This window comes from Pan paniscus, chromosome 8 (genome assembly GCF_029289425.2).
Source record: "Pan paniscus chromosome 8, NHGRI_mPanPan1-v2.0_pri, whole genome shotgun sequence".
NCBI classification, from domain to species: domain Eukaryota; kingdom Metazoa; phylum Chordata; class Mammalia; order Primates; family Hominidae; genus Pan; species Pan paniscus.
The window spans coordinates 116,196,866-116,216,027 of record NC_073257.2 but is presented as its reverse complement, the minus strand read 5'-3'; the positions used below and the strand labels follow the sequence as shown (position 1 = coordinate 116,216,027).

The window sequence follows — 19,162 nt, the reverse complement described above, 5'->3', positions numbered from 1 at the left end:
GCCGAGTGACTGTGAGATGGTCCACAAGGCCATAAATTGGACACTATTGCCATAGCAAGTTGTAGAGCCAAGATTCAAACCCAGGCCTTCTGATTCCAGAGTTTGACTCCTTAGCAATGGTTCTCTAAGCCTCTGCAAACTGTTAAGCTCTTCTTAGCTGATGAGCTTTGGGCTGTTTCTTTCTCGGTGACCGTAGGAGTGGAAATGAGCCCGTGTGAACTTGACACTATCAGTGGCTGCTTGCTGCCCACCTCAGTCTGACTGACGCACATATGAGTCATGGGTCCATGCATTCAGCAGGCATTATTTGGACACCTACTGGGTGCCAGCACAGCCTCGGTGGAGCACCCGCATCACACCTTATTGCTCCGTCCCTGTGACTAGAAAATGATGTCATAGTAGGGTTGTTTTGTGCAATCCGTAGAGAGTGTGACTCTGAGTAGTCATAGGTACTTCTGGGAGCAATTTTGCTAACTGTTCCTAGCCTTACCATGTGGGCCCTCTGCTCTCCAGAGAGGAGGAGGACTGGTTTGCTCTGACTAACTGGTGTGGGAGGGCTGGCAGAGGCCCGGCTCTATTGTTCAGCCCAGATCCTTGCAGCAGAGCACAAGCAAAGACGCTCTTAATTTTTTTTACAGCTGGGCTGGCCTCCCCTTTGTCTTTGTGTCTGTTACTGTTCCCCTTTATTGAGATGAAAGGGGTTTTTAGATCTTTGCAGGGAGAGTGTGTGTGTGCGTGCATGTGTGTGTGTGTGTGTGTGTGCATGCGTGCAGGAGGCCCACAGTGCTTCCCTTCCTCTCCCCTCCCCGCTTTCCCCAGCCCAGCTGGGGCCCAGGCTTTGTGTCAGGTACCGCCTAAGCCGCAGGGGACTCGGGTAGAAGAACAGTCTGGGATTTCTTTCACTGTGTGGGGCCCAGAATCTCAGGAAGCCAGGACGTGGGTAAGAGACCAGTGGGGTGGGGAGGCTGAGGTGGGGAACAAGCCTTTCCGAGGTCATGGACAAGGCCTTGGGGGTTCATCCTCCCCCATCTCCTAGAGGCAGGGTGTCTTTCTAAGCTGGGCTCTCTTTGTTCCCATCCAGGGGTCAAACGGAAGGTGGCTGCTGGGTGCTGGCCCTTTATTTAATTCCATCCATCCTAGTTTCTCAGTGAAAGGGGGAAAGTGGAAGGGGGCGGGGAGTGACCAAGGGAGGGCTTTGTTCTCTCCTTGTTTTCCTTTGTGTTTACTCCCGGTTCTGTTCCAGTCCCTTCCCCTTTCCATTGAGTCAGTGTCTGCTATTGTGCAGAGCCTGCGTCTAAGCGCGCAGCCTCCCCTCCCTGTCCCACTGAGAAAGTGTGGTTTTGCCTGAACGTTTGTGGCTCTGCTTGGAGGCAGGGGGTGTGTAGATCATGGGGTGGAGAGAGAGAAAGGGAACGACTCTTGGGAACTCTGGCATGTCCTGCCCCAAGGTGGGTATTCATGTTCTCTCCAAACCAGCACCCTTGTGGGTGAGATGCGGCCACAGGGCTAGGGGAAATTCGGAGGAATATGAGCCCAGACCAAGCCAATGTAGGACAACGGGAAGTGGTGAGGGCGCATTGCTGTGACTGTGATTCACGCATAGAAATTGGAGGTGGGAATCCTGGAGGCTGAGGGAGACCTTCCCCTGCAGGCTGGCTGTGGGAGAGGCATCCTTCCTGCAAGTGGTGGGCATTTGTGGGGAACTGTCTTGTGAAAGTGGTGCCTCCAGTGCATGGTGTGAGCTGTGGGCCCCCAGGATAGTGTGTGTCCTTAGCACGGAGCGCAGGTCTATGCCAGTTGCTCTGGGGAATGCAAAGACAAACAGGACCCTGCCTTTGCCCTGGAGGAGCTCACAGTGAGGAAGGTGATGGGGCAAGACAAAGACAGAGGCAGCTGTCGGGCACACCAGGGTGACACGGGGCCTGGAGCCAGGCTGTTGTGTGACCTTGGGCACATTGCCCCACCTCTCAGCACCTTGGGCTCCTGCCAGGGACATGAGGCTGATGGCCCCCTCCCCCGGGGTTGCTGCGTGGGTTAAATGCAATAACTCAAGGATAGAGACACATGGGACCAGCCTCGGTTGGGTGCCTGCTGTGTGCCGGTGCATCTACAGAGCCACCTGACCTACATGAGGTGCCTGGTGCACTCAGTGGGGCCTAATTCATATGTCCCTCTCCCTCCCCTGTTCTCCTATCCCTTGGAAGAAAGAGGGATTTGTCTTGGGATCCTGGAAGGCTCCTTGGAGGTGGAGTCTGAGATGGGCTTGCTGTGAGGTCAGTTGGGCAGGGTTTTGGCCAGCAGAGAGGTGAAGCATGGATGTTTCCAGGAACGGTGGGGAGGTGCAGGAGGTATCTGGGGGACAGGAGATGATCTGAAGTGGCCGGGCCAGGCAGAGAGGGAACCAAGAGGTCCTCTGAGGCTGGTTGGGCCAGGCCTTGAACATTCTTAAAGCGCTGACTTATGTCCCATGGAAACAAGACTCCCTTGAAATGGGGAGGGCAGACGTGCAGGGTTGGGGAGCTAACTGGGGGTTTGGGGTGTTAGGGAGAGCTCAGATGAGCTGACCCCAAAGGCCTACGCTGGCCAGCACGTGAGAGAGATTCCATCTCACGTGGAATCCCCAGGCTTTGGTGCAGAGCAAAGGCCAGGTCAGAGGTGGCTGGGGAGACTGGAGATACCCCAACAAGAGGAAGGTCAGCGAGGGGAGCTGGCTGGGAGAGAGGAGGGTGCATTGCGCTTTGAGACTGCAGTAGTCTCCTGGGGTGGCCATAACAAGTTGCCACACACCAGGAGGGCTTAAGACAGTGGGCACTTATTTTCACAGTTCTGGAGACCAGGATCAAGGTATCAGGGCCACACTCCCTCCAGATACTCTAGAGGAGAGTCCCTCTTTGCCTCTTCCAGCTCCTGTTGTCTCAAATGATGCTCAGCTGTGGCAGTGTCACTCCCATCCTGGCCTCCGTCTCCCCTCACCTCTCCTCTGTCTCTCTCTTTTCTGTCACTTCATAAGGATACTTGTCATTGGATTTAAGGCCCACCCGGGTAATCCAGGATGATCTCATCTCAAGTTCTTTAATTTAATCACATCTGCAAAGACCCTTTTAGGTCCCATTCATAGGGGCTGGGGATTAGCGCGAGGACGTATATTTTCAGGGCTGCCATTCAACCCACACAGTTGAATGGATCTGAGATGCCCTGGAGGGAACGCGTGGGAGAAAAGGAGGTGTGGGCCAGAGCTCAGGGGTTGCAGGGGAGCCCCCTCCTTGTCTCTGCTACTGTTTTACTCCTTATAGTCTCTTCTCACTGTCCTCTCCACAACCCAGCCATAGAGATCAGGCCTTTGTCTGTCTGTCCCAAGATGCTGTGATTTCTATGATGTCCTGCTGGAGGAGGCAGGCAGAGTGGCTGGACGGAGGGACACTCTGTCCTTCCTGGGAGAGGATGGCTTCCCTGCCTTCTCCATCTGCTCGCCGAGGGACGTGCATCAGCCGGCGGAGGAGCGGGAACAGGAAGGATGTGGCTCACCCACCCAGAGTCAGCAGAGTCCAGCCCTCTGTCCTTCCTGTGCCTCTGCTGGCTGGCAGACCACCCCCATGACCCAGTCCTGAGAACAGAGTTGGCATTCTGGTGACTTTTTGAAACCGCTCCCTCTCCCGAGAATGGGCCTTGAGAGCACTTAATGCTTTGGACGGGTGTGAGCAGCACCTCCTGTGAGTCCGGCCAGAGTGTCCACGTGCAGACAACAGAGGCTCGCTGGAGCAAAAAAGGCAGCTTCTGCCCCGTGTGTACTTCCCCACTGGCTCGGTGGTAGGGCCACCTCAGGTGGGCACTGGGGTGGAGCTGTCCCCTCTCTGCTGTCTGTCCTGCTGCCCCACCTCACCAGAGTCCAGACTGACCCCTGGGTGCTTCTGAGCCCAGCATCCCACTCAGTCAGTCTGGGCTCTCCCCTGGGTTAGGGAGGGACAGTCGGGGCTCCTGGGGCCCACAGGCCTTACTCTAATACCAAGCGCTTCTTAGTACGGCACCATTAGGCCTTTTTGCTTAGGCGAGCCTCTGCTGTCCACGTGTGCACACGCTGGCTGGACTCGGGGTGCCCGGTTCCACCCACCCGAAGCATTAAGTGTCCTCAAGGCCCATTCTAGGAAGAGGGAGGGACTTAAAAAAAGTCACCAGGATGCCAACCCAACAAAGCCTCTTCTCTCTTTTCTTCTAGTCCTTGCAGAGGCCATGGGGAAGGAAGAAAATCTGCTCTGGCATTTACACTAAGCTCCTACAAGGCCTGGCACAGAGTCAGCCCTCATAAGTGCTGGTTAGGATTATTCCGAATGTGGCTGCTGGGGCCAACGAGGAGACACAGGAGTAATCAGGCCTAGGTTTGGGGAGAAAGGTGGAGCCGGTATTTCAGGGAGTCATGGACTCAGAGGAAATAGTGGGTTTGCTGAGTAGTTGCTGATGGGGTAGGAGAGTCCTGGGTTAGGGGTTACCTTGAGGAACGCTTCATGGGGGGTTGCAGACCAGAGCCCACAGGCTCTGGGTGGCCACTAACATATTTTATTTCATTTTCTTTTCTTTTCAAGACGGGGTCTCACTGTATCACACAAGTTGGAGTGCAGTGGCGCCATTTCAGCTCACTGTGACCTCCGCCTCCCAGGCTCAAGCAATCCTCACACCTAAGCCTCCTGAGTAGCTGGGACCACAGGCATGTGCCACCACGCCCAGCTAATTTTTTTATATTTTTGGTAGAGACGGGTCTTCGCCATGTTGCCAAGGCTGGTCTCGAACTCCTGAGCTCAGGCGATCCATCTGCCTCAGCCTTCCAAAGTGCTGGGAATTATAGGTGTGAGCCACTGCACCCAGTGTTGCTCACATGGTTTTTAAAGAATTTTTGAAATAGCAGCTAACATTTAAAAATGGGGGGATTTTGATAAAGTCCAGATTAGTGGCTTTTCTTTGGGAAAAAAAAAGATCTTGTCATTCTGGGTGCACAGAATGTGTGGCGTGGGGACTCGCCCCTTCAATCGAAGCATGTGCCATCCAGTCAACCAGTGTCCCCTCCTCTCAGCTGTCCACTGCAGCCCCACTCATTTTCCCTGCGGGCTGGCCCTCCCAGACACTTGATTTTACAACCCGGGTCCTCGAGACAGGTGTCTGGAGAGAGGAAGGGAAGGAGCCCAGTGGCCACAGGGTGGCAGGTCTGGGGGAGGTGGGTTGGCCAACATGATGGTCCTGCCCAGTGGGAGAGGGGGCAGGTGACTGGACGGGGTCAGGGCTGCAAGGACGCTGAGAAGAAAAGGAAGTGTGGCAAGCCCAGAGCCGCAAACGCACCCTTTCCACCTACTTTCTCAATGATCTTTTGTTGGTCCTCTTCCTTCCTCTTTCCTCACTTCCTTTCTTTGCCTGTCCCTCCCTCCCCTTTCAGGGCCCAGCCTCCGGCCCCAGTCTGCTCACCTGCCCCCCTATATTCCCTCTCCTGTCCCCATTTGGAGTGCAAGTGAAGAGGGACCCAGCCAGAGATGCCCTGGTGGGAGCAGCTCTGAGGCCTTGCACTTGCTGGGGCAAAGCCCTTCTCCTGTCCCACTGTCCTGGAAGGATGGGAGCCAATCAGGCTGAGCAGTGACACATTCAGAGCCAGTGTTACTGAGCCATTTGTGCTGTGTCCTCTGTCCTGAGTTAGGCAACAAGGAGGGAGTTGGTGGAGACATGTCACTCCCCAGCTCTATCTGCCACCAGCCACCTGCTCCCAATGTGCGATAAGTCAACTCCTACTTACATGTTGGGAGCCTGCAGTGTGCCCAGCCCCGTGCGTGGTACCCTGGGGGCTACAGGAGAACATTCAGCTTCTTGACCATGCTGGAACTGTAGGTAGGAAGGCAGGGACCGGTGGGTGACACAGTAAAGAGCAGGAAGGTGGCCTGAGCTGCAGGAGTTCCAGGAAGGGTGAGATAGGCCAGATCCAGGGGCAGGTGCCTGGAGAAGGGCCCTGAGCTGGCCTTGTGCTATGGGAAGCTGGTGTCACTGCAGCATGGGGCGTGAGCCCTGCTAGAGAGAAGCATGGAATTGAGGGTGAGACAAGTAGGCTGGGCCATGGGAGGAGGGTTTCACGATGGCTCAGACCGCCCACCCATGGGTTCCAAATTCTAAAACCAAGACTCAGGATAGAACTCATGCTCCTTTCTCAAAGTCCTGTTTTTCTAAGGCCTGGGAAGCTCGGGAGACAGCCAACCTGGATAATTTTGGTGGTCACCACTGACAATGATGCTGCAGAGGTACCCCCAGGCATGGGAAGAGGCAGGACCCACTCAGTTTTCCATCAGTCCCTTGAGGGGTTGGAAGGAGACCAGAGGGAGGGGCAGACTCAGCCTAGGTGCTGCTCACATTCAGCCATGCACTGCAGACTCAGGAATCCTAGAGGCCACCCAGTGACCTTCCCAGAACATCAGTCTCTTCATCTGTAAGAGAGTTTTAATGCAACTACCTAAATGAGGTTGTGACAATTAAATGACAAAACATATGCAGAGTACTTAGCATCCTGCCTAGTATGGGGTACCTGCTTCCTAAATGGCTGGTCATGTAAACATCTTCACCTTCCACCACCCTTCCCCTGTTCTGTGCTGGAATCACTGCCAGGTGCTCCCTGGGAGGGTCCACGGGATGATACCCAGCCTGCCTCTTCTACTCCACCCACCCTCCAGGCCTAGCATGTCTTCTCTTGAGGCCTCGGTTTCTACCTCTGTAAAATAAAGAAACCTAAATTCAACTCTATATTCCGACTTTCTTAAATATTTGGCTTGATTTCCCCCCCAACAACTGTGTACCTCATCAGCTGGGGCTGAGAAACTGCAGCACAAGGCCAGGATACAGAAGGAGTTCAGCCCAAACTCATGGCAGTTTGGGCCTCCCTTGGCTCCTTCTTTCTTGGAGGACCCAGAACCTAGTGAAAGGGACCCAAGTCACCCCCAAGGCCTGGGCTAAAAGCACCCTCCCCTGCCCTCAGCCAGTCCTTTATTCCATTTCGTAAAGGAAACCTATCAGCTACTCCTTTTGGCTCTGAACGTGACGCCAGGGCCAGGCCTTCTTTTGCTGTTGTAATTAGCAGAGCTAATTGCATCTGTCAGGCTGTGGGCTGGGCAAGCCCTTGGCAATTTCCAGGATGTGGGCTGCTGTGACACTGCAGGAGCCCCACCCTCCTACCCAGAGGACGCCTGGTTTGGGAAAGGATGGTTCTCAGACATAAGCGGGCATTAGAATGACCTAGAGGGCTTGTTAAGACACAGACACTGGGCCCAGCCCTGGAATTTCTGATCAGCGGGTTTCAGGTTGCCTGTGAAAATTTGCATTTTTAACAAGTTGCCAGGTGGCACTGTTGCTGCTAAGCACGTTGAGAACCACTGTCCCAGAGGGAATACCAGGTGGCCAAGAAATGGGTCCTGGGCACCCCTGCTGCTTAAGGCTGTGGTCAGTCAACCCTCAATGGGAGTAGATGGGCAGTGAGGCAAAAGCGGTGTGATGAACAGGTTGTGGGGCTGGACACATGCTCCTACTGTTCCTGGTTGGTTGTAGTAATTCTGTCTGGAAGGAGAGGAGGAGGTGAAGGTGGAGCCAAGGGGTTGCACACCGACATCTCCCCAACAGGTGAGGGCAGGGAGAGCTCCAGACAGGGAGAGGCCTTCAGAGAACAGGAAGGAAGCTCCCTCCCTCCTCTGCATTTTGCAGCCTGTAGCTCACGTGCCTTTTATGCCCCACATCTCATTCTGTCTGGGGACTCCATACGTAGTGGCTGTCTACCTTCCCGCGTGGATTGTAATGCTTTTGCTACCAGGGGTCAGGCCATACTCATCACTGCAGGCCCTGAAGCATCCATCATGTTCCTCGAGCTCAGTGTGTGCTCTGTACATGTAGCACAGTGGAAAAACTTGAGCTTTGCTGGCAAAGACAGACAGAATGAGCTTGAATCTCAGCCCAGCTATGGCTTTTCTAGTCCTGTGGCTAGAAAATGACTTAGTCTCTTGGACTTTGGTTAACCCATCTGCAAAACAGGGATGGCACCCACCTCTTAGAAAGTTACAGTGGTCAAAAAAAAAAAAAAGAAAAGAAAAGAAACTTACAGTGGTCAGTGTGTGCAGTGCCCAGCACATCCTAGTGAGGGCTCGAGAAATGGGAGAGCTATAGGTGTTAGGCAATGCTTTGTGGTGTTTATTGGATTAAGCTATGGTGGGGAGTGCTTCAGGCTCTGGGGGACCCAGGAGTGAGGGACCCCAGTGAAGGAAGGAAGCCTTGGATTTCTCCCAGGGTCTTGGCTTCTGGCCAGCCTCACAGTAAGGGTCTGAATAAACCACTGGTCCTGGCCAGCCACCTGCAGCCCTCTGTCCAGGCCACCCAGAAGCTTCCATCTTCCCTCAGCCCCTGTTGCCCCGTGACTCCAGCATTGCCAGGCTAAGTTTAGCTGTGAACTGCATGGGCCGCCCCTCTCTGTGGACAAGGGCGGAGGTGGAGAGGAATTCAGCGGGCTTCCTGGCAAGCAGACAGAAAAAAGCCCGCCAAGTGACCCAGGTTTATTCTCAAAGCCAAACCCACCAGCTGATGTCTCAGACCACAGGTGCGGGAGAGCCTGGTAGAGGTGAGAACTTTGGGCCAAGGCAGAGGTGGACATCCTTGGAATTGGGAGTAGGGGACTCTTTGGGGAGGCATGTGCTGGTATGTGCAAGAACATGCACACATATACACATATCCATGGTTTGTGAGAGGCTCCTCACTACCCGTCCTGTCTCAGAATGTCAGAATGCCCTGTTTCCTTCCCTCTTGTGGACAAGTCAACTCTATACAATATTTGAAGGGATTTATTCTGAACCCATCTGAATGACCAAGGCCTGAGGCACAGTCCCAAGAGATCCTGAAAATATGTGCCCCAGACAGTTGGGTTACAGCTTGATGTTACACATTTTAGGGGGACAGAAGTTACAGGCAGGCCAGGTGCTCACACCTGTAATCCCAGCACTTGTGATCCCAGGCAGATCACTTGAGGTCAGGAGTTCGAGACCAGCCTGGCCAACATGGTGAAAACCTGTCTCTACTAGAAATATAAAAATTAGCCGGGCATGGTGGGGCATGCCTGTAGTCCCAGCTACTCAGGAGGCTGAGGCAGGAGAATTGCTTGAACCTGGGAGGCAGAGGTTGCAGTAAGCTGAGATCCCTCCACTGCACTCTAGCCCAGGCGACAGAGTGAGACTTAGTCTCAAAAAAAAAAAAAAAATTACAGGCAGACCTCCATCAATGCATGTGTAAGGAATATGTTAGTTTGGTGTGGAAAGATGGGACAACTTGAAGTGAGGGCAAGGAGTGGCTTCCTGGTCATAGGTGGATTCAAAGATTTTCTGACTGGCAATTGGTTGAACGAGTTAAGTTATTATCTAAAGACCTGGAATCAGTAGAAAGGAGTGTCTAGGATAAGGGGTATGGAGACCACGGTTCTTACTATGTAGATGAAGTCCCAGGAAGCGAGTTTCAGAGACAGGAGATGGTAAGTGTCTGTCAAACCTAAAAAGGTGCCACACCCTTAGTTCATCTCTCCTGGATCAGGAAGAGGCCTGGAAAGGGAAGGAAATTCTGTACAGAATGTAGATCAGACTCTTAGTTCATCTCTCCTGGATCAGGAGAGACCTGGAAAGGGAAGGAGATTCTGTACAGAATGTAGATTTTCCCGACAATAGGCAGCTTTGCAGGGCCACTTCAAAATATGTCAAAGAAATATATTTTGGGGTAAAATACTTTGATTTCTTTCAGGGCCTGCTATCTCATATGATGCTATATTGGGTTGAAATTCGGTATCTTATTGCTACAGAGTCTGTTTTGTCACTCCTAGGATCTCTGTTTTAATGTTAATGCTGTTCAGTTGTGCCTAAATTCCAGAGGGAGGAGGGTATAATGGGGTTTGTCGGCTCCTCCTTCCCATCATGGCATGAACTAGTTTTTAAGGTTTATTTTGGAATCCTCTTGGCCTGCAGGACATTCTTCTGACCCCTGGGGTCCCCAGGGCAGTGTCTCCTATGACTGGGTTTGGGAAGGGGAAGTACCAGAGGCTTCAAACTGAGCCCCATCTGGTGGGCCCTGAGCGACCACAGCCCTATTATCTGCCTCGGCCTGTCCTATCCCATAGGGTGCTGCAGACAGAGCCAGCCTGTGCAGAGTTTAACAGGGAGCCAAATGACAGCTGGGATCCGATCCGGGGAAGCGGGGAGATGGATTACGTGAGAAAGTGAGTCAGAGGGAACCCCTGACCTGCAGGAGGATCCCAGGCTCTGAAGCCTTCTCCCCTTTGCTGGGGGCCAGGGTGGACTCAGGGGTGTGCCAAGGAAGAGAAATAGCAGTGGAACATCTTGTGCTTTCAGAGCACTTTCGAGCGTGTGTTTACTCCCCATGCCTGGGGCTCAGGCAGGGCTGCTGTGCTCAGCAGGTGAGAAAGCAGAAGCCTGTAGATGCTGAGGAGAGGAGCCTGCCCTGTGCCAGGCACGGTGCTAAGCACCCAAGGTGTATGATCTCACTCACCCGTCCCAACATCCCTGTGAAGGAGGAAGTGTTATTAATTCCTCCTCACAGGGAAAGCGTGGGAGCGCAGAAGCTGTGCGATCCACCCACAGTCACTCAAGGTTAGAACACAGGTCTGCTGGGTCTACAGCCCAGGCCCCCTTTCCTTGCAGTCCTTCCCCGGGCTGGTGCCCTGTTTCCCTGGTGCTTCTGTTGAGTCTTGTCTGTAATCCTACAATTACCAGTGCTACTATGCACTGCCTACATCCTGCCAGAGTTCCTTGTAGGGGCGTCTGCGGCGCACTCCGCCCTGAACCCCAGCAGGCAGGGTCATCTGCGTATTTCCATCCCATCGCAGTTCCTTTTATAAGAAAACTTGCTCAGGAGCAAGCACGTTGCTGAGTGCTTTACATGCATTATCTTGTTCAAGCTTTATAACAGTAGATATGATTATTCTCATTTTACAGATGAAGAAACTGAGGTTCTGGGAAGTGATTTCTCCGAAGTCACCTCCAGTAGGTGCACATACTGGGTTCTGACCCAGTCTTGTCTCCTCTCGAGTCTATCCTCTCTTCCTCTTGCACACAGTGTTGGTCCCTTCAGTTGGTTTGGAGTTCTGAACCTTGCCTGTGCCAGTACAAGGAGGCTCTTACAGCTCCTCCTCCTCTGGCAGGAATGAGGATGTAGCAAGTAGCACCATGAAGTGTGGCGTAGACACAGGGAGGGTTCCCAGCCATAGGGTTTGGCCATGGCCCCACTCCCCTGTTTGTGGCATCCTGCACTGAGTTGACAAGGAACCTGGGTAGGTGGCTGTCCGGGCTATGACTGTGACTGGTCAAGGCCCACTGTGTCCAAAGGTGGCTGCCTGTGATCCAGGCAGCTTGAAGGACCCTAAAACCCCCCAAATTATCTCCTAACTGGCTGCTGCCTGATATTCTGCTATGAGTACTCTCCACCTTTATGTTAACTTTCTCACCCATGTTAATCACCCAGCCTCGCAGTTAGTTATGCCTTGGACCCTCCCTGGCAAAACTTTCCGTTGATGTTTCTCTAATGTAGAAACCAGGCTGACCTGTTTCTGCCATTATCCAGCAAGCTGCTCCTTGGCTTGGGGAAGGAAAGCTGGCTCGCTGCCCCCTGCACTTTTTCCTTACCCCACCCACCTTGCAGTGTGACTTCTTCCACTTCATCCTGTGCCCGCTTTCCTCCTCCAGTGGAAACCTGTAAGCGCTTCAGCGCTCACCTCTGAGGCCCACACTGAGAATCCTCAGGGTGGAGGACGGACCTTCTCCACTCCCCAACCCTTGTGGTTCCTGCAGACCTGTCCAGCTGTGTATGGGGTGGAACTGTCTGAGTCACATCTGAGCAGCAAGTTTGTCTAGGCGTGACCAGCAGCCAACTCAGTCCATCTCCATCCTGCCACTTGCCAGGGACAACCTGCAGAGGTATCTTTACCTGGGGACAAATCCCTGTTCCTTGGCACCATTAGGACAAGAATTTCATTGTGCAAATTCCAGGTCGGGCTCAAGCCAAAGGGAATGGGGCTCAGGTTGGCACAGTAGCTCCTATCAGCCAGTGTTAGTGTGCACTAGGGGGTGGTAGGAGGAGCCCTGTGCTCTCAACAATCTCAGGACCTCAACTGATTTGCATTTGGCCATTTGCTTCCTTCATCGAGGTCCCAAGCAAGGAGGGGGGTGGTTCAAGTGTGGAAATAGCAGATTGTTAAGTCCCAGGATTCCTGCTGAGGAGAGGAGAGGGTGTAACTAAGTCTTGCAGCGTAAGACAGTGCCTCTCTGATTTTTATATGGATGGTATTAAAATGTGGATTCCGATTCAGTAGGTGTGGGTGGGGCCGAGATTCTGCATTTCTAACAAGCTCCCAGGAGATACTGCAGCTGCTGGTCCGTGAATCATACTTCGAATTGCAAAGATTGTAGGGATTAGCCTTTCTCCAAAAGTCACTTGAGGCTTAAAAATCCACTTATCCTAGGGGAACAGAGTGCCTCCTTTCACAATTAAGAAGTTAGATTTAAAGTTCACATGCCTGGTGAGAAGAAACTAGTGATTCTTTGCTCTCTGGTCATCATCAAGATTGTCCTGGGGAAAGACAAAAACCAGGAGTGTGTGTCTGAATTTGGGGTAAGGTCTTCCAGGTCAGAAGGAGACGTTTACAGAAGAGGAGGACAAGGGCTCAAATCTACTTCCGAAACAGTTATTGTTCAGTGAATATGTGCTGTGCACTGGTCACTGGGCCATGCAGTTTGCAGGGATCATTGCGTCTCTCAATACCATGACCCTGTGAGATACTATTGCTTTCCCCTTGTGCAGTAAGGAAACCAGGGCTCAGAGAGGTGTGTTAACATGCCCAGGGTCACACAGCTTTTCAGTTGACAGTGCTGGTTTGGAACCTAGCCCTTTCTCCCTTAACCACTAGGCTTCACTGTATTGCAGGAAGATGACATTCTTCCTGCAATATGTTATTTAGGACTATTTTGATTTCAAGTGGTGGAAAGGCCACTCAAACTGACTTAAAAAGGGTTTCTTTATTGACTTGTGTGACTAAAGAGCTCAGACAGCAATGCCTTCAAGCAGAGCTGAGTGTGGGGAGGGGGGGTTCTGCTTTCCTCTATGTTGGTGTCTTTCTCAGGCGGGCTCCCTTCCCGAGAGCCCACTGCAGGTATAATCCTGTTCCCTCAGCAACCTAGCAACCAAACTAGCAACAGGATGAGTCTTTCTTTCTATTGGGCCCAACACACCCTACATCTGTCTCTCATTGGCCCGAATTGGATCAAATGCTCATCCCAGAACCAATCGCTCTAGCTGTAGCTGGGCGGCAGAATGTCTGATTGTCTTGGGCCTGGGTTTTGAGCCCACCCCAGGAGCTTGGAGGTGGGTATATCCTCGCCCTGGCCATAAGGACTGGTAGGAGAAAAGGGTTAGGGACAGTGGGGTGCTGCTGCCATCCAGGAATGTCTGGGTAGGACAAAAACAGATGTCCACCCCAGGGTAGGCCTTTGGGGCTCTTCCATGGCTAGACTGAAGCTCCTGAGGCAGCCGCAGGGAGCTCTCGATGGGTTGGGTGGGAGAACTAAGACCTTAACCAGCCCTGAGGGGCTGAGGTTGGTGCGGGGCCCAGGGACGAAGTGGCATTGAGGGAAGCTTGGTGTGACCATCTGTCTCTCTGTTCCCAGGAAAGCTCCAACCATGGCCATGGGGCTCTTCCGCGTGTGTCTGGTGGTGGTGACGGCCATCATCAACCACCCGCTGCTGTTCCCGCGGGAGAACGCCACAGTCCCCGAGAACGAGGAGGAGATCATCCGCAAGATGCAGGCGCACCAGGAGAAGCTGCAGCTGGAGCAGTTGCGCCTGGAGGAGGAGGTGGCTCGGCTGGCGGCCGAAAAGGAGGCACTGGAGCAGGTGGCGGAGGAGGGCAGGCAGCAGAACGAGACACGCGTGGCCTGGGACCTCTGGAGCACCCTCTGCATGATCCTCTTCCTGATGATCGAGGTGTGGCGGCAGGACCACCAGGAGGGGCCCTCACCTGAGTGCCTGGGCGGTGAGGAGGATGAGCTGCCTGGGCTGGGGGGCGCCCCCTTGCAGGGCCTCACCCTGCCCAACAAGGCCACGCTTGGCCACTTTTATGAGCGCTGCATCCGGGGGGCCACGGCCGATGCAGCCCGTACCCGGGAGTTCCTGGAAGGCTTCGTGGATGACTTGCTGGAAGCCCTGAGGAGCCTCTGCAACCGGGACACCGACATGGAGGTGGAGGACTTCATTGGCGTGGACAGCATGTACGAGAACTGGCAGGTGGACAGGCCACTGCTGTGCCACCTTTTCGTGCCCTTCACACCCCCCGAGCCCTACCGCTTCCACCCAGAGCTCTGGTGCTCCGGCCGCTCAGTGCCCCTGGATCGCCAGGGCTACGGCCAGATCAAGGTGGTCTGCGCCGATGGGGACACACTGAGCTGCATCTGCGGCAAGACCAAGCTCGGGGAAGACATGCTGTGTCTCCTGCACGGCAGGAACAGCATGGCGCCTCCCTGCGGCGACATGGAGAACCTGCTGTGTGCCACAGATTCCCTGTACCTGGACACGATGCAGGTCATGAAGTGGTTCCAGACGGCCCTCACCAGAGCCTGGAAGGGCATCGCCCACAAGTACGAGTTCGACCTGGCCTTTGGCCAGCTGGACAGCCCGGGGTCCCTGAAGATCAAGTTCCGTTCAGGGAAGTTCATGCCCTTCAACCTGATTCCTGTGATCCAGTGTGATGACTCGGACCTGTACTTTGTCTCCCACCTTCCCAGGGAGCCCTCTGAGGGCACCCCAGCCTCCAGCACAGACTGGCTCCTGTCCTTTGCTGTCTATGAGCGACACTTCCTCAGGACGACACTAAAGGCACTGCCCGAGGGCGCCTGCCACCTCAGCTGCCTGCAGATAGCATCCTTCCTGCTCTCCAAGCAGAGCCGCCTGACCGGCCCCAGCGGGCTCAGCAGCTACCACCTGAAGACGGCCCTACTGCACCTCCTACTCCTCCGGCAGGCCGCCGACTGGAAGGCGGGGCAGCTGGACGCTCGTCTGCACGAGTTGCTGTGCTTCCTGGAGAAGAGCTTGCTCGAGAAGAAGCTCCACCACTTCTTCATCGGCAACCGCAAGGTGCCTGAGGCCATGGGACTCCCTGAGGCCGTGCTCAGGGCCGAGCCCCTCAACCTCTTCCGGCCCTTCGTCCTGCAGCGGAGCCTTTACCGTAAGACACTGGACTCCTTCTATGAGATGCTCAAGAATGCCCCAGCGCTCATTAGCGAGTATTCCCTACATGTCCCCTCAGACCAGCCTACCCCAAAAAGCTGACGTCTTGTAGAGAATGTGGGATCCTCGAGCTAAGATGAGGGCATCCCTCACGTTCACACCCCTGGTGGCATCTGCCAGCCCTGTTCTGGGGACAAGGCGGGCTTTCGTGGGAGCCGTGCTCAGCCTGCCAGGAAGCCAAGCCCTACAGTGCAGAGGAAACAGAATTTCAACGGGAGGCTGGTTTGCTTCATACCATTGGGATCTGCTGGTAAAGCTGTTATTTGGGTTTAGGGACTGATCCCTTGCAGTTTACTTCTGGATCACCATGAATGGCCAAGATGGTGGCAGAACACGCTGTGGACCCTGAGTTAGAGACAATGCAACTGTTGGATTGGGTGTAATTCTTTTTGAATCCCAGATCCAGTCTGTACTTGAATATGAGCAGAGGATCTACAAGAATGCTGACAGGGAACCGTGTTAAGACCCAGCACCCCTATTCCCAGGAGCTTCTGGCCTGACCATCTGCAGCCAAAGCACTAACAGGGACAGATGTGGGAATGTCCACCTTTGATCCACATCCTGCATAATAGTGGTCCCACCATGGCTGCCATTTTTTTATACTATTTGGAGAAAAGACCTTGGATAAATTCGAGGCCCGAGTGACTAACGTCTCTGTCACACGGAAATGGGTACTTGGTGGCATAGAGAAACACAGTTAGCCACTTTTTCAGCTACACTTCTCACTCAGCTGCACCCTACACTTCTCACTCAGGTGCACCCCCTTCTGCTGTCCTTTCCCCAACGTACTGGGTCCCGAGCGTGGTGGGTATTTGCCACACTGGGTGCCAGCTCAGCAGCCCCCCACCTCTCTTTATTCTCTCCAAAGCTGGTCTTTCTGACTATCATTGTGGTAGGAGGAGGACAGATGCTAAAGGTGGAAACTGACCTGGAGAAAGAGACACACGGGGTGACTGTGGCAAAGGACAGCTGGAAAAGAAACTCTATCACTTCTTCATTGGCAACCGCAAGGCTCCCGAGGCCATGGCACTCCCAGAGGCTGTGCACAGAGCCAACCTCTTCTGGCCCTGCATCCTGCAGCGAAGTCTCTGCTGTAAGACAGTAGACTCCTTCGATGAGGTGCTCAAAAATGCTACCCGGGGTGGTGGGGTCTGGCTTGCAGTCTGGCCCAGTTCAGAGAAAGTTGCAGAGATCAGGGGCCAAGGATGTCATAGCCCCAGGTTGTCCTCAGGGTCCCAATCCTAGGGCAGGGTGTGCATGGAAGCAAGAACTATGGAAACCTAGCTCCAGTCTGCAGGCTCTGAGCCCCTAGTTCCTCACTCCAGCGGGGCTCCCTCACTGCACAGAACCCACCCCTTCTGTGTGGGCACTGCTGACCACACAGATGACCCAGACCCAAAGAGCCTGGCAGAAGCTCTGTGGTTGGAGCTGGGCTCCGTCTCCAGGTCTGGTTCAGAGGGATCAGGAAGCCTCTTTTCCACCTGTGGCTTCACTGGCCCTTTGAGATTTCCTGTCTCACCATTACTTCAGTTACCCTTGCAGGGGGCCAGGGAGTCAAGAATATACCTGTGTTCTCCCTCCAGGGTTTAAGCCGGCCATGCCTTCCAGAGAGCATAACCAACTCGACAGGGGTGCCCAGTTACCCCACAAACTGAAGGAAGGAGATCCTTCCCCCGTCCCCAGGAGTGCTCTCAACCAGCCTCAGAAAGCTTGAGAAGATGGACCCTTTGCCCACCAGGGTTAATACCTGGTGGGGCAGCTCGGCTGTGATCAGGGCAACCAAACCTATAGGAAGCCTTCCAGTGTGAGCTGGAATTAGACTGAACATGTGCTTGGGCCTGCCTCTCCGTAGACCCAGCTGTGGGGCACTCCAGGGAATGAACCAGCTCAAGTGTGTCCCTAACAGCAGCCTGGAGCTACCCCCAGTCCCTCACAGCCTGACCCTCCTCATTCCATCAGATGCATTTGTCGAATCGGGGCAAATTTCCTTATTTATTTATGGCCCATGCCTTTCCCCCTCTTCATCCTGATCCCGTTTTGCTTTGAAGAGACCCCAGTAACCAAAAAACAGCCTCCAGAAGCCACAACCATGCCTGGATCTCCCATAGCTTCTCCTTTGCTTCCAGGAGAAAGTTCACTGAAAAAAAAATATCTTCTGGCTTCTTGTGTGTACAGAGACAACAGAACTCGGTGGGGAAACGGGAATCTTTTCTGCACCAAAGCTGCTTCTAAAGCAGAAAGCAGTGGGGCTCTTGGTGTTTCATGCTGCCTTATTTATATTAAAGGAAGAATTAAATCTTGCAAGGAGTAGAAATGGTCACTGTTGGTTTTTAACTTCAAGAAATCTGTGAGGCTCCCAGGGCAGAGTTGGGGACAGGGGGGTGGATTTCCTATTGACAAAGCAGAAGCTTTCACTCCCTTTTTATTCTTACACTTTCAGGAGACTTTAAAAAATAACAAAACAGAACATTTCTACCCTGTCTTTGAGGCAACTTGTGTGCTGCCCGCAGAGCTCCAGAAAGGGCCTTTGAAAGCTGGCTGTAGGGTGGATTCCAGCCTAAGACCTTATTTCACAGAGCTAATGTGAGCGAGAAATATAGGAGCTGGAACTAACAGGAAGCTTTTGGGTTTTAAAGAAAGAGATTGTATTTTAAATAGAGGATTTTGAGTCCTCTAGGGCACTTTGGCCTTTCCACTAAGGACAACCCTGCCCTCTTTCCCCAGAGTCTCTTTCCCAAGGATGCTTGACTTTCCCCAGAAACTGCTCACTTGCTTTGCAAAATAACAAGGGTGAAATGAATAGAGTTGGCCCCTAGGCCAAGAGGCTGGTTATGTTGGGGAAGGGCCTTATGTCCTCAAAAGCTCTAGCCCCTCTGCATGCCTGGCTGAAGCACAGCCCCCGTTGAGAACCTGGGGGTGGAGCTCTGGTTCATCATCAAGGGTGTCATCCGAATCACCCAGACAACCTGATCCATTGCCCCGACCCCGCCTTGAACCTACATGGTGCTCAGAATCCAGTCTGGAGTGGTCAGGCTAGGCTCGATTTTTAAAGATTTCCCCCAAGTGACTGATGGTACCCCTAGCTGAGGAAGCCCTCTCACTTTCTTTCTTAATGGAAAGTTAAAGAAAACCCAAGTGGACTACTTTCCCTACAGATCTCTTGGAAGATAGATAGACCTGGGAAAAGCCAGTGGGCCTGCTTGGAATCTGTGGTCTAAGTGGCATCAGCTACACCACAAGCTTCTCTTGAGGGCACCCACATTCACGCTAGTGCCGTAAGCCTCAGAGAGAGGGTGGGAAGGCAAAGATGGTGAGCCCTTCTCCCAAGCAGGTCATGAATAGTCCACAAGCATTTGTCAGGAGCCTAACGTGCATGAGACACTGTGGAAGATGGGAAAATGAATAGGACCAAGCCTGTTCCCTAGGAGAGGCAGCAGAAGGTGGCCTTCCAAGTACTGAGCTATTCCAAGTGTGACCCTGCACTACACATACAGGTGTCACCTGGGGGCAGCTTCCTGGGCCATGTCACAGACTCCAGTGGGATCCTGAGAAGTTAGGTAGAAGAATCTGCACTTCACCAAGTTCCCCACGTGATTCTGGATGTCCAAGAACCACTGGTACCTGGGCTGATTAGGAAAGGCCTCATGGTGGGGCGCTGCCAGATAGAGACTCTGAAAAATGACCAGGACTGTGGCCAGGAAAGACATTCCAGCCAGAAGCATGGAGTGAGTGTGGGAAGCACCTACTGTATGGCAGGCACCGTTCCGCACACACATTTGTTAATGCACACAGTTCCATGTCAGTCCTATGATGTAGGTGCTATTATCCTCCCCAC

At 53.5% G+C, this 19,162-nt stretch overlaps 2 protein-coding genes across 5 annotated transcripts in view; one reads left to right on the top strand and one right to left on the bottom strand.

Moving 5' to 3' along the window:
* CFAP58 (cilia and flagella associated protein 58) overlaps nt 1-19,162 on the bottom strand; it is a 151,243-nt gene that overhangs the window by 127,342 nt on the left and 4,739 nt on the right. The gene's annotated exons all lie outside the window — the stretch shown is intronic.
* ITPRIP (inositol 1,4,5-trisphosphate receptor interacting protein) lies at nt 791-17,627 on the top strand. The gene is made up of 2 exons (XM_003825556.7): nt 791-940; nt 13,713-17,627. The coding sequence occupies exon 2, from the start codon at nt 13,726-13,728 to the stop codon at nt 15,367-15,369; it is 1,644 nt and encodes a 547-aa protein (XP_003825604.1). The 5' UTR covers nt 791-940; nt 13,713-13,725; the 3' UTR covers nt 15,370-17,627.

What these genes read in the sequence shown, in the direction of transcription:
- ITPRIP (XM_003825556.7), top strand. Translation starts at nt 13,726, where the DNA reads ATGGCCATGGGGCTCTTCCGCGTGTGTCTGGTGGTGGTGACGGCCATC.